This window comes from Panthera uncia, chromosome F2, assembly GCF_023721935.1.
Source record: "Panthera uncia isolate 11264 chromosome F2, Puncia_PCG_1.0, whole genome shotgun sequence".
Taxonomy (NCBI): Eukaryota; Metazoa; Chordata; class Mammalia; order Carnivora; family Felidae; genus Panthera; species Panthera uncia.
In genome coordinates, this window is record NC_064812.1 from 81,257,799 (window position 1) to 81,271,658 (window position 13,860).

The following is a 13,860-nucleotide window of genomic DNA, read 5'->3' on the forward strand; positions in this document are numbered from 1 at the left end:
GACAGGGGAAATACAAGATGAACCTAGAATGTTATATTTTCTGAGACATCAGGAAATTAAGAAGGTGTTCAAAGAATGATGGAGAAATGTTACAGGCAAAATTGGGGATAATTTGGATCAGCAAAAAAAGATAATCATAGGAGGATCAAGACAGTAGAGTAGGAGAATCCTGAGCACACCTCCTTCTGTGAACGCACGAAGGCTACAACTACATATAGAGCAACTCTCGCTCAGAATGACCTGAGACTAACAAAAGAGCTCTTTTATGGCTAAAGATCAAGAAAAAGCCACATTGAGACACATAGAAAGGGCAGAGATGCAGACTGTTGAGACCCTTACCCCTAGTGCAGTGACCCACAGCAGGAGGGTTATCACAGGCATGGAGGAGTGAAGGATTCAGGCCACACTAGGGACCTGTATCAGGAAGATGAGCCCCATAACATATGGCTTTGAAAACCAGTGAGACTTAATTCTGGAAGAGCTGGAGGACTATGGGAAACCAAGACTGCATTCTTTTTTTTTTTTTTTTTTTTTTTTTTTGATTTAACTTTATTTTTTATTTTTTAAAATTTACATCCAGATTATTTAGTATATAGTGAAGCAATGATTTCAGTAGATTCCTTAATGCCCCTTACCCATTTAGCCCATCCCCCCTCCCACAACCCCTCCAGCAATCCTTAGTTTGTTCTCCATATTTATGAGTCTCTTGTTCTGTCCCCCTCCCTGTTTTTATATTATTTTTGTTTCCCTTCCCTTATGTTCATCTGTTTTGTATCTTAAAGTCCTCATATGAATGAAGTCATATGATTATGTTTTTTTCTGACTAATTTCATTTAGCATAATACCCTCCAGTTCCATCCACGTAGTTGCAAGTGGCAAGATTCCATTCTTTTTGATTGCTGAGTAATACTCCATTGTATATATAGACCACAACTTCTTTATCCATTCATCCATCGATGGACATTTGGGCTCTTTCCATACTTTGGCTATTGTCGATAGTGCTGCTATAAACTTGGGGGTGCATGTGTCCCTTCGAAACAGCACACCTGTATCCCTTAGATAAATGCCTAGTAGTGCAATTGCTGGGTCGTAGGGTAGTTCTATTTTTAGTTTTTTTGAAGGCCCTCCATACTGTTTTCCAGAGTGGCTGCACCAGCTTGCATCCCACCAACAATGCAAAAGAGATCCTCTTTCTCCGCATCCTCGCCAACCTCTGTTGTTCCCTGAGTTAATGTTAGCCATTCTGACAGGCGTAAGGTGGTATCTCATTGTGGTTTTGATTTGTATTTCCCTGATGATGAGTGATGTGGAGCCTTTTTTCATGTGTCGGTTGGCCATCTGGATGTCTTCTTTGGAGAAGTGTCTGTTTATGTCTTTTGCCCATTTCTTCACTGGATTACTTGTTTTTTGGGTGTTGAGTTTGATAAGTTCTTTGTAGATTTTGGATACTAACCCTTTATCTGATATGTCATTTGCAGTTATCTTCTCCCATTCTGTCAGTTGCCTTTTAGTTTTTCTGAGTTTCTTTAGTTTTGCCTCTTAGTTTCCTTTGCTGTGCAGAAGCTTTTTATTTTGATGAGGTCCCAGTAGTTCATTTTTGCTTTTGTTTCCCTTGCCTCCAGAGACATGTTGAGTAAGAAATTGCTGTGGGCAAGATCAAAGAGGTTTTTGCCTGCTTTCTCCTTTTTTTTTTTTTTTTCTTAATGTTTATTTTTATTTTTGAGAGGGAGAGAAAGTGCGTGAACAGGGGCGGGGCAGAGAGAGAGGGAGACACAGAATCTGAAGCAGGCTCCAGGCCCTGAGCTGTCAGCAGAGTCCAACGTGGATGTCCAACCACAAACCATAAGATCATGACCTGAGCCAAAGTTGGGCGCTTAACTGACTGAGCCACCCAGGTACCCCAAGACTGTACTCTTAAAGGGCCTATGCAGAAACTTACTCACTCTGAGACTAAACAAGGAGGCAACAGTTTGAAAAGCACCTGGTCCACATATGAGGGAGATTTATTGACTGATTTTAGAGTGTGCCAGAGGGTCAGGGCTGTTAGTAACTTTCTCTGGGAATAGAAGTGTTGATGGATGCCGGGTCTGACACCTTGTCTGTCTTGCAACACTCATGCCACCCCGGTGTTCCCTGCAAACCACCTTTGTGCAACCTACCCACCTCAGCAGGCACCATTCCAAAATGGCTCCCACCCTGCTGTACTGGCTGGTGGCCTTGATCCCACCCTAAGCAGGTGCAACTCCACCACATCCTGTGGGCAGCCTCAGCCAGGACTGCCCCCCACCCATCAGCTTCTGCCCTGTGGGGGCAGCCCCACCACCAGTGTACCTAGAACAATCACAGCTCGGCTTCAGAGCCAGCAGATTAGATGATACAGAAGAATGGTCAGTGACTGGAAGACAGAGTGGTGGAAGTTACCCAAATGAAACAGGAAAAAGAAAAATGAATTTTTACAATTAGAATAGATTAAGGGCCCTTTGGGACAACATCATGCATACTATCATTGGCATTATGGGAGTCCAGAAGAAGTAGACAAAAGGGCAGAAATTTTACTTGAATAAATAATGTCTGAGAACTCTCCTAACCGGGGGAAGGAAACGGATATCCAGGTACAGGAAGCACAGAGAGTTCCAAACAACATGAACCCAAAGAGGTCCATATCAAGCCACATAATTAGAATGGCAAAAAATAAAGATAAAATCTAAAAGCAGCAAAAGAAAAGCAACTAATTATATACAAGGAAAGCCCCATAAGGCTCTGAGCTGATTTTTCAGCAGAAACTTTGCAGGCCAGAAGAGTGGCATGATATATTCACAGTGATGAAAGGGGAAAAAAAAACTAAAATCAAGAGCACTCTTCCCAGCAAAGTTATCATTCAGAATTAAAGGAGAGAGAGTGTCCCAAACTAAAGGAGTTCATCACCATTAAACAGGCCTTATAAAAGAGACTTAAGCTGAAAAGAAAGGGTATTAATTAGTAGCAAAAAAATATAAAAAGTATAAATCTTCCTGATCAAGGTAAATGCATAGTGAAGATAGTGGATTAATTGCTTTTAAAGTTTATATGTAGGTTAAAAAACAAAAGTAAAATCAGTGATATCTACAATAATTAGTTAAGGGGTACGCAAAAGAAGGATAAAACATGTCGGGGGAGTAAAAATATGGCACTTTTAGCATATATTCAGATTTCAGTAACGATTAACTTAAAATAGAATGCTGTATATGTAGGGTATTATATATGAAACTCATGGTAACCAGAATTCAAAACCCTGTAATAGATCTGTAAAAAATAAAGAGGAAAGAATCCAAATATAACACTAAAGAAAGTCATCAAATCACAAGGAGAACAAGAGGAATGGAACAAGAAGAACTAAAACACAACTAGAAGACAATGAACAAAATGGCAATAAGTGCATACCTATCAATAATTAAATGTAAATGGACTAAATGCTCCAATCAAAAGACAAAGGATGAATGGATTAAAAAACTAAATTCAGACCCATTAATATGCTGCCGGTAATGACTCATGTCAGACCAGAAGACAAAAAGACACATACAGACTGAAAGTGAAGGAATTGAAGATATTCTATGCAAATGGAAATGAAGAAGAAAAAAAGCCAGGGTAGCAATACTTATTTCAGACAAAATAAACTTTGTTTTAATTATATTTTTAAAAATTTTTACTTTTTGTCTCTTTTATGTGAGGTACAATAGTCTTAAAAATAAAGACTATAATAAGAGACAGGCTAACTCGATAATGATAAAGGGATCAATAAGGGCACATAATAGTTGAAAGTATCTGTGCACTCAGTATATGAGCACCTAAATATGTAAAGCAAATATTTATAGACAAAAGGAGAAATAATAATACTAGGGGATTTACTTTAACACCCTACTTACATCAATGGATAAATCGTTTAGATAGAAAATCAGAAAGGAAACAATGGCCTTCAGTGACACACTGGGCCAGATGGACTTAACAGATATGTACAGAACATTCCATTCAAAACCAGCAGAATATGTGTTCTTTTCAAGTGCATGTGGAGTATTCTCTAAGACATTCTTTAGGACAGATCATGTGTTAGGCCACAAAACAAATCTCAGTAAAGGTAAGAAGACTGAAGTTGTATCAAGCATCTTTTCTTACCACAATAGTACAAAACTAGAACTCAATTGCAAGGAAAAAGAATTGGAATAGACAAACATGTGGAGGCTAAACAACATGCTCCTAAACAACTAATGAGTCCATAAAGAAAGCAAAGAGAAAATTAAAAAATATACTTTGAGACAAATGAAAATGGAAATACAACATTCTAAAGCCTATGGGACACAATAAAAACAGTTCTAAGAGGGAAATTTATAGCAACATAGGCCAGCCTCAGAATACAAGGATAATCTCAAACAATCTAACCTACACCTAAAGGAACTAGAAAGAGAAAAGCAAAGCACAAAGTTAGTGAAAGGGATAAGGATCAGACCAGAAATAATTGAAACCGACCCCCAAAAAAAAAAAAAAAATCAATGAAACAGAGCTGGTTCTTTGGACACTTTAAAAAAATAGAAAAAAGATAAATCTTTAGCTAGACTCATTAAGAGCCCAAATCAAATCCGTAGTAAAAGAGAAGCTATAACTAATACCACAAAAATTTTACAAGGGATTATGAGAGACTACTACAAATAATTATATGCCAATAACTGGACAACCTAGTAGAAATAGATAAATTCTAGAAACATGTTGAGGTGCCTGGGTGGCTCAGTCGGTTGAGTATCCGACTTCAGCTCAGGCCATGATGTCACGGTCTGTGGGTTCAAGCCCTGCATCGGGCTCTGTGCTCACAGCTCGGAGCCTGGAGCCTGCTTCGGATTCTGTGTCCTCTCTCTGCCCCTCCCCTGCTTGCATTCTGTCTCTGTGTCTCTCTCTCTCCAAAATAAATAAACATTAAAAAAATTTTTTTAAAAAATTCTAGAAACCTGCAATCATCCAAGACTGAATTAGGAAAAACTAGAAAACCTGAACAGACCTATTACTAGTAATGAAATTGAATCGGTAATCAAAAACCCCCCTCACAAACAAATGTCTGGGACCAGATGGCTTCACAGGTGAATTCTACCTCACTTTTAAAGAAAAGTTAATACCTATCCTCAAACTGTTTCAAAAATTGAAGAAGAAGGAGTGCTTTGAGATTAATTCTGTAAGGCCAGCATTGCTCTGATACCACAACCAAAGACACTACAAAAGAAGGAAATTACAGGTCAGTGTCCGTGATGAACATAGACACCAAAACCCTCATCAGAATATTAACAAACTGAATTCAAAATACATAAAAGGATCATACACAGGGATCAAATGGGATTTATTCCAGGAATGCAAGGATGGTTCACCATCCACAGATCAATCAATGTGATACACTCCATTAACCAAACGAAGGATAAAAATCATGAGATCATCTTAATAGATAATAGAAAAAACATTGGACACAATTCATCTGTTTTTGATAAAAAATCTCAAGAAAGTGGGTATAGAGACATATCAACATAATAAAGTCTGTGTATGACAAAGTCACAGCTAATATACTCAATGGTGAAAAGCTGAAAGCTTTTCCTCTAAGATCAGCAACAAGACAAGGAGGATGTCAACTCTTACCACTTTTATTCAACATAGTACTTAAGTCCTAGCCAGAACAATTAGATCTAAAAATAAAAGGCATCCAAATTGGTAAGAAGCAAAACAAAACTGTCACTATTTGTAGATGATGTGATAGAAAATCCTAAAGATGCCACTAGAAACAAAAATAAATTCTGGGGCCCCGGTGGCTCAGTTGAGCATCCGACTTTGGCTCAGGTCATGATGTCACAGTTCGTGAGTTCAAGCACCACATCGGGCTCTGTGCTGACAGCTCAGAGCCTGAAGCCTGCTTCGGATTCTGTGTCTCCCTCTCTCTCTGCCCCTAACCCATTCACATTCTGTCTCTGTCTCTCTCAAAAATAAATAAACATTAAAAAAAAATTTTTAAAAATCAATAAATTCATTAAAGTTGCAGGATTAAAACTAATATGTGGAAATCTGTTGCATTTCTGTACACTAATAATGAACTGTCAGAGGAATTAAGAAAATTCCATTTACAATTGAATCAAAAAGAATAAAATATCTTGGAGTAAACCTAACCACAGAGGTGAAAGACCTGTACTCTGAAAACTGTATGACGTTGATGAAAGAAATTAAAGATGACACAAGCAAATGGAGAGATGTACCCTGCTTATGGTTTGGAAAAATTAGTATTGTTAAAATGTCCATACTATTAAAAGCAATCTATAGATTCAGTGCAATCCCTATCAAAATACCAATGGCACTTTCACAGAGCTAGAACAAATAATCCTAAAATTTGTATGAACCACAAAAGACCACAAATGGCCAAAGCCATCTTGAGAAAGAAGGACAAAGCTCAAGGTAGAATATATAATGGGGAAAGGACAGTGTGTTTGATAAATGTTACTGGGAAAATTGGAGAACTGCATGTAAAAGAATGAAACTGCATCATTTTCTTATACCATACACAAAAATAAAATCGATTAAAGACCTAAATGTAGACCTGAATTCATAAAATGCCTAAGAAGTAAACATATGTAGTAAATTCTTGGACATTAAACACTTTTTTTCTGTGCCCTCAGGCAAGGACAACAAAAAAATAAGCAGAACCTTGAAGCAGTTCTGTCTCAGGGAGTTCATAAAATCACTTTCCAAAGTAACACTAACATCTTAGGTGGTATGCATGTTAACATGATCTTCAATTCAGTAAGTCTTAAAAAAATAATATTTGCTTTTACTATGGTAACTATTACTAGTTCAAACCCACATAAGCAAAGATATGTGGGGTCTTACTAAGACCCAGTTGTGAAAAGTGTTCTAGACACCAAAAAGCCCAAGACTGTGCTTTATGAGAAAACTGTCCTTAAGAGAGAAGCATACCCCAAATTGTATTTCTGCAGTATTGCTTCTACAGTAGCTTCAACAGCTTATCGAATATAACTTACTACCAAACAAATTTCTTTTTTACCAAGAAAACTCAGAGTGGATAATTGAGAATTGTCTTCCATACTCATGGACTTCTCAAATTCAGTTTGTGAGCACACATGACACCATTGTCTTCAGCCATGTCCATCCCTATACAACTCCAATTGGCAGCATATACACATTCATTAACATGACCCCAAGGTCCTTTCTTGTTATATCCTATAAAAACAAACAAAAGCACACAAACTTAAAAGTGATGCTGACTGATCATCGTTTCAGATTTTATTTTACTGAGTAATTATCTGCATGTGTAGTGATTTTCTATTAATTCACTCAGTCCAAGGTTTCAAGTTGCCTAAAGATCTTAGAAGTTATCTTCCAGCTGCTGTCATGCTACAAAACATAAGTATTGGGGAAATAAAAAGTTTGTCCAAATCATGGTTCAGGTTTAGTTGTACATAAATTTATAATGTTTTTCATAACTTAAAATTTACATGGGACTGTTTGTGATAACGAGAAAGTTCTGGAGGTAGATGGTGGTGATGATTAGGCAACATTGTGAATGTAGTTAGTGCCACTTAAATGTACACATAAAAATGGTTGAAAGAATACATTTTATGTTATGTGTCTTATATGGCAATAAAAAACGTTATGAGAAGTATGTTAGCACATTGGCTTAGTAAGCCTGAATAAGTATAGGGAAAAACAAGCCCAAGTATAATAATGTACACTTGTATTATAATTAACACTAATAGATAAAAAGACATATTTAAAATTTAAACCAAGCATCCAAGTCTTGATTTTGGCTCACGCCATAATCCTAGGATTGTGGGATTGAGCCCCGCATGGATCCTGCTTGAGATTCTCCCTCTGCCCCTTCCCCACTCTCGCATGTGCTCTCTCTCAAATAAAAAAAAAAGTTAAAAATAAAATTAAACTTAAAATTATTAAACTTGTTTCATTTAACAAAGATATGCCTTAGTCATGTAATATGGATTCCTGAAATGTTTCTGCGTTAGTTTCTCTAAGATTTTTTATTTTAGTATGGTGCATCTAAAGCATTATAGTAAACGTTGAAAGCATTTTCAGAGAATTATAGGAACATTCATTTTATATTTTGCATGTACGAGGCCCAACAGAGCTCCTTGAAGATACTTTATAATCTAATCTATTAATACCTTTCAGATACAGGAGAATATTATGCACTTCAGGAGAAGTAAAGGCCTTTGTCAGTTCAGGCACATCGCTACAACAGATGGAGAGCATAGTGCTTTAGATCTGCAATTTGAGTCCTAGCTCCAGAGAGACAATAGTAAGGTAAAACATTGACCAATTCAGATATCAAAGAGCTCTTGTTCCCATTGTACAAAATTCTGAATTAGTCTGAGCTCAAAAAACAAACAAATTCTCTTTTTATCTCTGGCCCATCAGAGAGTAGATCTCTAACATCTGAACACAAAAGGTCACCAAATGGTCAGCAAACAAATTCTTAGTTATTGCTCCCACCCATGGAGACTTGCTTCTTGGGCATAAGCAAACCAAAAGCACAAAATTATAGAGAGGGAAACTAGACAAAGCAGAGGTAAGGTTCTGTTGTCGTTTAGGTTTCATTTCTGGAGCCAAGAAAAGACGTGCTGGGATTAAATCACTGTGAGGTGTCTTCCAACGAACATAGCTTACTTGGCTCTGTCAGCCAATCTACTGGGCATCTGCAGAACTCATGAAAAATAACTTTATAGCTTTACAGTTAGGGCTCTACACTGGTAATAAAGTGTACATGTGTCAAAGAATTTATTTTATTTATTTTTTTCAACTTTTTTTTTTTTTTTTTTTTTTTAAATTTTTGGGACAGAGAGAGACAGAGCATGAACGGGGGAGGGGCAGAGAGAGAGGGAGACACAGAATCGGAAGCAGGCTCCAAGCTCCGAGCCATCAGCCCAGAGCCTGACGCGGGGCTCGAACTCACGGACCGCGAGATCGTGACCTGGCTGAAGTCGGACGCTTAACCGACTGCGCCACCCAGGCGCCCCTCAAAGAATTTATTTAACTCAGTAGTTAGTAAAGGCATTGGTAAAATGTTATAACTGGCTTCTATACCCTGAATCGAATCACGAGAAAACATTAGACAAATCCAGATAAAGGAACAGTATACAAAATTCCTGGCATATAATTTTTTGAGTGTTCATTAAATTCAAAGGAAGACTAAATTGTTTCAGTTTAAAGGTTACTAAAAAGACAGGACAGCTAAATATGACATGTGGTTTTGAATAAAGACATTATTAAGCTCAATGCTAGAACCTGAGTGGGGCTGAAGGTTAATTGTGGGTCATGTCTCAAGATGAATGTCCTAATTTGGATAGTTGCAGTGACTGTCATGTAGGAGAATGTCCTTGTAGCAAACATACCTAAAGTATTGAGGAGTGGTGGGGCATCAGGCTGGTAACTTACTCTTAAATGGTTCAGGAAAGAAAAGTATGTTTTTGCCATACTTTAAAATTTTCTCTAAGTTTGTAATCATTTTTAAAAAATTTTATGGAGAGATACTTCACAACTGTAAATATTCTTGCTCCTCACGAGTACCCCTTGATTATTCTTCCTGAATCTCTTACTACTGTGATGGTTGTAAAATAGTGATTTTCTGACTCCATCATTCCATCATACTAGTTGGCATTCTATTGTAAGAAATTACTTCATTTTCTCACTTCTTTATATTAGTAGGAACTTGTGGATTCTTATTTTTCCAGTGGCTCTAGTCTTTTATCTTTGTTATTCATTTTTATGCTCAGATTGTTCCAGATTTGGCTTCCATATAAGGAGTGGGAATTGGCTGCTTCAAGCAGCTCCTTCCTAGAACCAAAAAGGTGATTCAGGCTCCTCTTATAAATATAGGCCTACCCAATGTCTGGAGTTAGCCACTTCTTCAAGGAACCATGTTTCTTTTAGTAGACAATGATATTTAAAACCAGGACAACCATTATTAATTATTTTTGTTGTGGAAACTTAATATTTTAATTAAAATTAGGATTTTAATGTCTCTATTTGGCAGTATTCTGTGTACTCCCTAGTGTGCATCAAATAAATGAGTGGATGCTATTTGAAATTTATTTTTGTTTATTGTTGATAGATGAGACCAAGAACTGGGAAGTGTCAGCACTTTCTCGGGCTGCCCAGAAAGGATTTAATAAAGTTGTGTTAAAGCATCTGAAAAAGACAAAGAACATTTCATCGGTAAGAAATCCTTTGTATATTCTTTACCTTAAACAATGGAGAGATCAGATTCTAAACTTATGAAGAGTAAAAATCTTTGTTTAAAATGTTAGTTATTCTTATCTATAAAGTAGAGAACAGTATAGAAATAGTTTCAGTGTATTTTGAGCCATAAAAATGTAAGAAATATTAACTATCTGGTTTATTGTCTTGATCATGTTTTCTTGTTTTCTTTACCTTCAAATATATTTAGTGGCTGAAAGAAAGTAATATGGATCATCTTCAGTAAGCAATCAGAATATTGATATTACGGATATGTAAGATTGATTCATTTAGGCCTTAAATGTATTATTTTGTCAAGTTTAATTGATGCCAGGGTTTATGTTTTTTTGGTGATGATTTCTTGAGATTAGGTTTTTGAGATGTGGCTTATAATGTAATAGGAAACAAAGAATAAAGAGAGAAAAGGGACTATAGAGAAAATACCTATTTTAGGTATGGAGTGAAAATTAAAATTTGAAAACCTTTTAGTGTCTAGAACTGATAATGTAAGCTCTAGGGTAAATTCCTCCACCTCGTTATTTTTGACAGCTTTTGATTGAGACGCTGCGTAGAACTGGAGATGGCTGTCTAAAATATTTAAATTCTTTTATCACATATAAATAAAACAAAATAAAATTACTTGAGCATATTTCTGGTTTTACAAATAAAACTTCTTTACAGATAAACAATTTCTCATTAGGAGAGTGGTTCTTGATGTGAGGACTCTGTGGGTTCCAGGGTGCAAGGCCAAAGCTATTTTTACTCATTGACATTTGCACTATGGTGTAATGACGGGTAACACTGTTCATTCCTAAGCACTTTATTAAATCTTGACCCTTGAACACATGTCTTCTTAATGTTCTGTGTGATGAAACAGGAAGTGTGCATAAAGCAGTCTGTTGCATAGTGCAGTGTGGCAATTGTCTTTAGGAAAAGCACTTTGTGATGTTTTGAGCTGTGAGCTAAAGCAGGCACTTTTTCAGGAACACCGTTTTTACTTGAAAGAACAACTGACAAACTGTGGCTGTTCGGTATTTGGCAGAGATTTTATCTAAAATAGAGTGAGACTGTCACTTCAAAGAAAACATCTGAGAGTATTTGTTGCCAATGATAAAATTGCAAGGTTTTAAACAAAAATTAAATTTTGGAAAACTTGAAACCGTTACCGTGAACTTGACAGCTTTTTAACTTAAAGAGTTTTCTGATAATATTGTTGATATTAACCAATGTGACTTTTTTGCATATAATAATGAAATGTGTCAACATTTGTAAGATCTGCATAACCCAGTAAACCAGTATTTTCACATCACCAGTACATTATGTTACCAAGTCATGCATAGGTAAAAAAATCCACTTGAAGTGCAGGATAGACCAGTGGATTTTAATATAACAGACTACATCAAATTCATTGGTAAGGTTTCAGATTCCACATTGTACCTAAGAAATAACCGGGGCGGGGGGGGGGGGGGGGGGGGGGGGGCGCGTCTGGGTGGCTCAGTCGATGGAGCGTCTGACTCTTGGTTTCAGCCTAGGTCATGATCTCATGGTTCATGACTTCCAGCCCCGCATCAGGCTCTGTGCTGACCATGCAGAGACTGCTTGGGATTCTCTCTCTCTCTTTCCCTCTCTCTCTGCCCCTCCTCTGTTCATTCTCTCCCTCTTTCAAAGTAAATAAGCTTAAAAAAATTTAAAAAAGAGAAATTTTGACTTGTTCAATTTGTATCAAGCTGTTATCTAAAAAGACTATTAAAACACTCCTCCATCTTCCAAATGTGGCCTAACAACATATCACTATAGTTGTTTCCTAGTGAGACACACAGTGAAGAGATTTGCACAAGTGTGAAACAGTGTCACCTTCCTGAGGTTTTTTGTTTTATTTGGAAAATGTAATTACTTTTCCTAAAAATATGTCATTTGTTAACATGTAATGGGTTTCAGTGGGTTTTTTTTTTGTTTGTTTATTTGTTTTGTTTATTTACTTTGAGACAGAGAGAGAGGATGCGAGCAGGGGAGGGGCACAGAGAGGGAGAGAGAGCATCACCAGCAGGCTCCACGCTGTCAGCACAGAGCCCAACGTGGGGCTGGATCTCACGAACTGAGATCATGACCTGAGCCGAAATCAGGAGTCAGACTTTCAACCAGCTGAGCCACCCAGGCACCCCTGGGTTTCGTATTTTTAAATAAAACAATAAATAATTTCAAGGTTTTAACTTCTAGTAGGAGAAATTATCAATAAACGTGACCCACTTAAACAAAAGTTCTTTGGGGATCCTTAGTATTTTTTAAGGGTGTAAAGGATCCTGCCAAAACTTTGTGACCACTGGCCTTGGAAATGGACATCTGACTGCAAAACTGGAAAAGATATGACTTCTTTCCATGAATTTGCAGTAATATTTACAGCAGTACTGTATAGGATATAATGAACCATTGAAAGAAATTAATAACAGAGAGGGTCATAAAATCGTTTTTTTTCTTCTCATAATTCTCTTAATCTTTAATTCCGTTAATCATCACATGTGTATTATTGTTCAAATTTGCAGAATGAAGTACTGTCCTTAGAAGAAATAAGGATTAGAGTAGTACAGATGCTTGGCTTTCTGGGAGGACAAATAAACAAAAATCTCCTAACAGGTAAACTTTCCTTTAAAATAAATTTATCTCTGTAGATGTATTTGTACTTTGAGTATATACAGATCATGGTATATTGTAGTATTTGCTCCTATATGTGATTTATATATTTTCAAGTGAGATTACAAAGAATAATATTTTGTCAAATGAAATGTTTTGACAATACCCATGCAATCCGGATAACTCAATACTTGTTGACAAGATGTTCTAGTCTGGTTTGTTAAACACATTTTCCATTTCGAAACAGAATCTAATTTGACACTTTTAATATTATACATTGTGTCAGGAATTCAAAGTTAATCTTTGAAAATTCTGATGTTCTTAATATTTGGATATTTATTTAGAGTGTTTTTTTTTTCTATCAGAATCAGCATTTTAGATTACTAAAAGTTCATCTGTATTTTTAGTTTTGATCTTTCATATTAAGTATACTAATGACTTTTGGTTATTTAGGAAGTTAGAACCTACATTGGGAAAATGAATGTTTACAAAGGGGAGATTTTTATTGTTCATTTACCATTTTTCCACATAACACCTAAAATAATTCTTACTGAAAATGGAAACTAAACATTCCGGACTATTAAACTTGCTTAAACATAATTTTACTTTAAATCAAAGTTAAAAATAGTATGTCAGTGATAATGTAATGGCATGTACATGTCTGAAGTAAAAACAAAAAAGGAAAGATGAATGATGTGTTAAAAGTATAAAAGCATTCTACTTTCACTAATGAATTGTAGAGCAATTGATATTAGAAAGATTTTGAATGAAAACATGCTCTTCCTGATTTTTTTTAACAGCCACATCCTCAGATGAAATGATGAAGAAATATGTGGCATGGGACAGAGAAAAAAGACTCAGTTTTGCAGTACCATTTATAGAAATGAAGCCTGTCATTTATCTGGATGTGTTCTTGCCTCGGGTCACAGAGTTAGCTCTTTCAGCTAGTGACAGACAAACTAAAGTACT

At 36.3% G+C, this 13,860-nt stretch overlaps 1 protein-coding gene across 1 annotated transcript in view; it reads left to right on the plus strand.

Moving 5' to 3' along the window:
* Positions 1-13,860, plus strand: part of PRKDC (protein kinase, DNA-activated, catalytic subunit) — a 214,119-nt gene that overhangs the window by 36,829 nt on the left and 163,430 nt on the right. Inside the window, exons 22-24 of the mRNA XM_049633721.1 lie at positions 10,139-10,242; positions 12,804-12,894; positions 13,692-13,855. Of these exons, the coding sequence (XP_049489678.1) occupies positions 10,139-10,242; positions 12,804-12,894; positions 13,692-13,855 (359 nt within the window). The remainder of the gene's footprint in view (positions 1-10,138; positions 10,243-12,803; positions 12,895-13,691; positions 13,856-13,860) is intronic.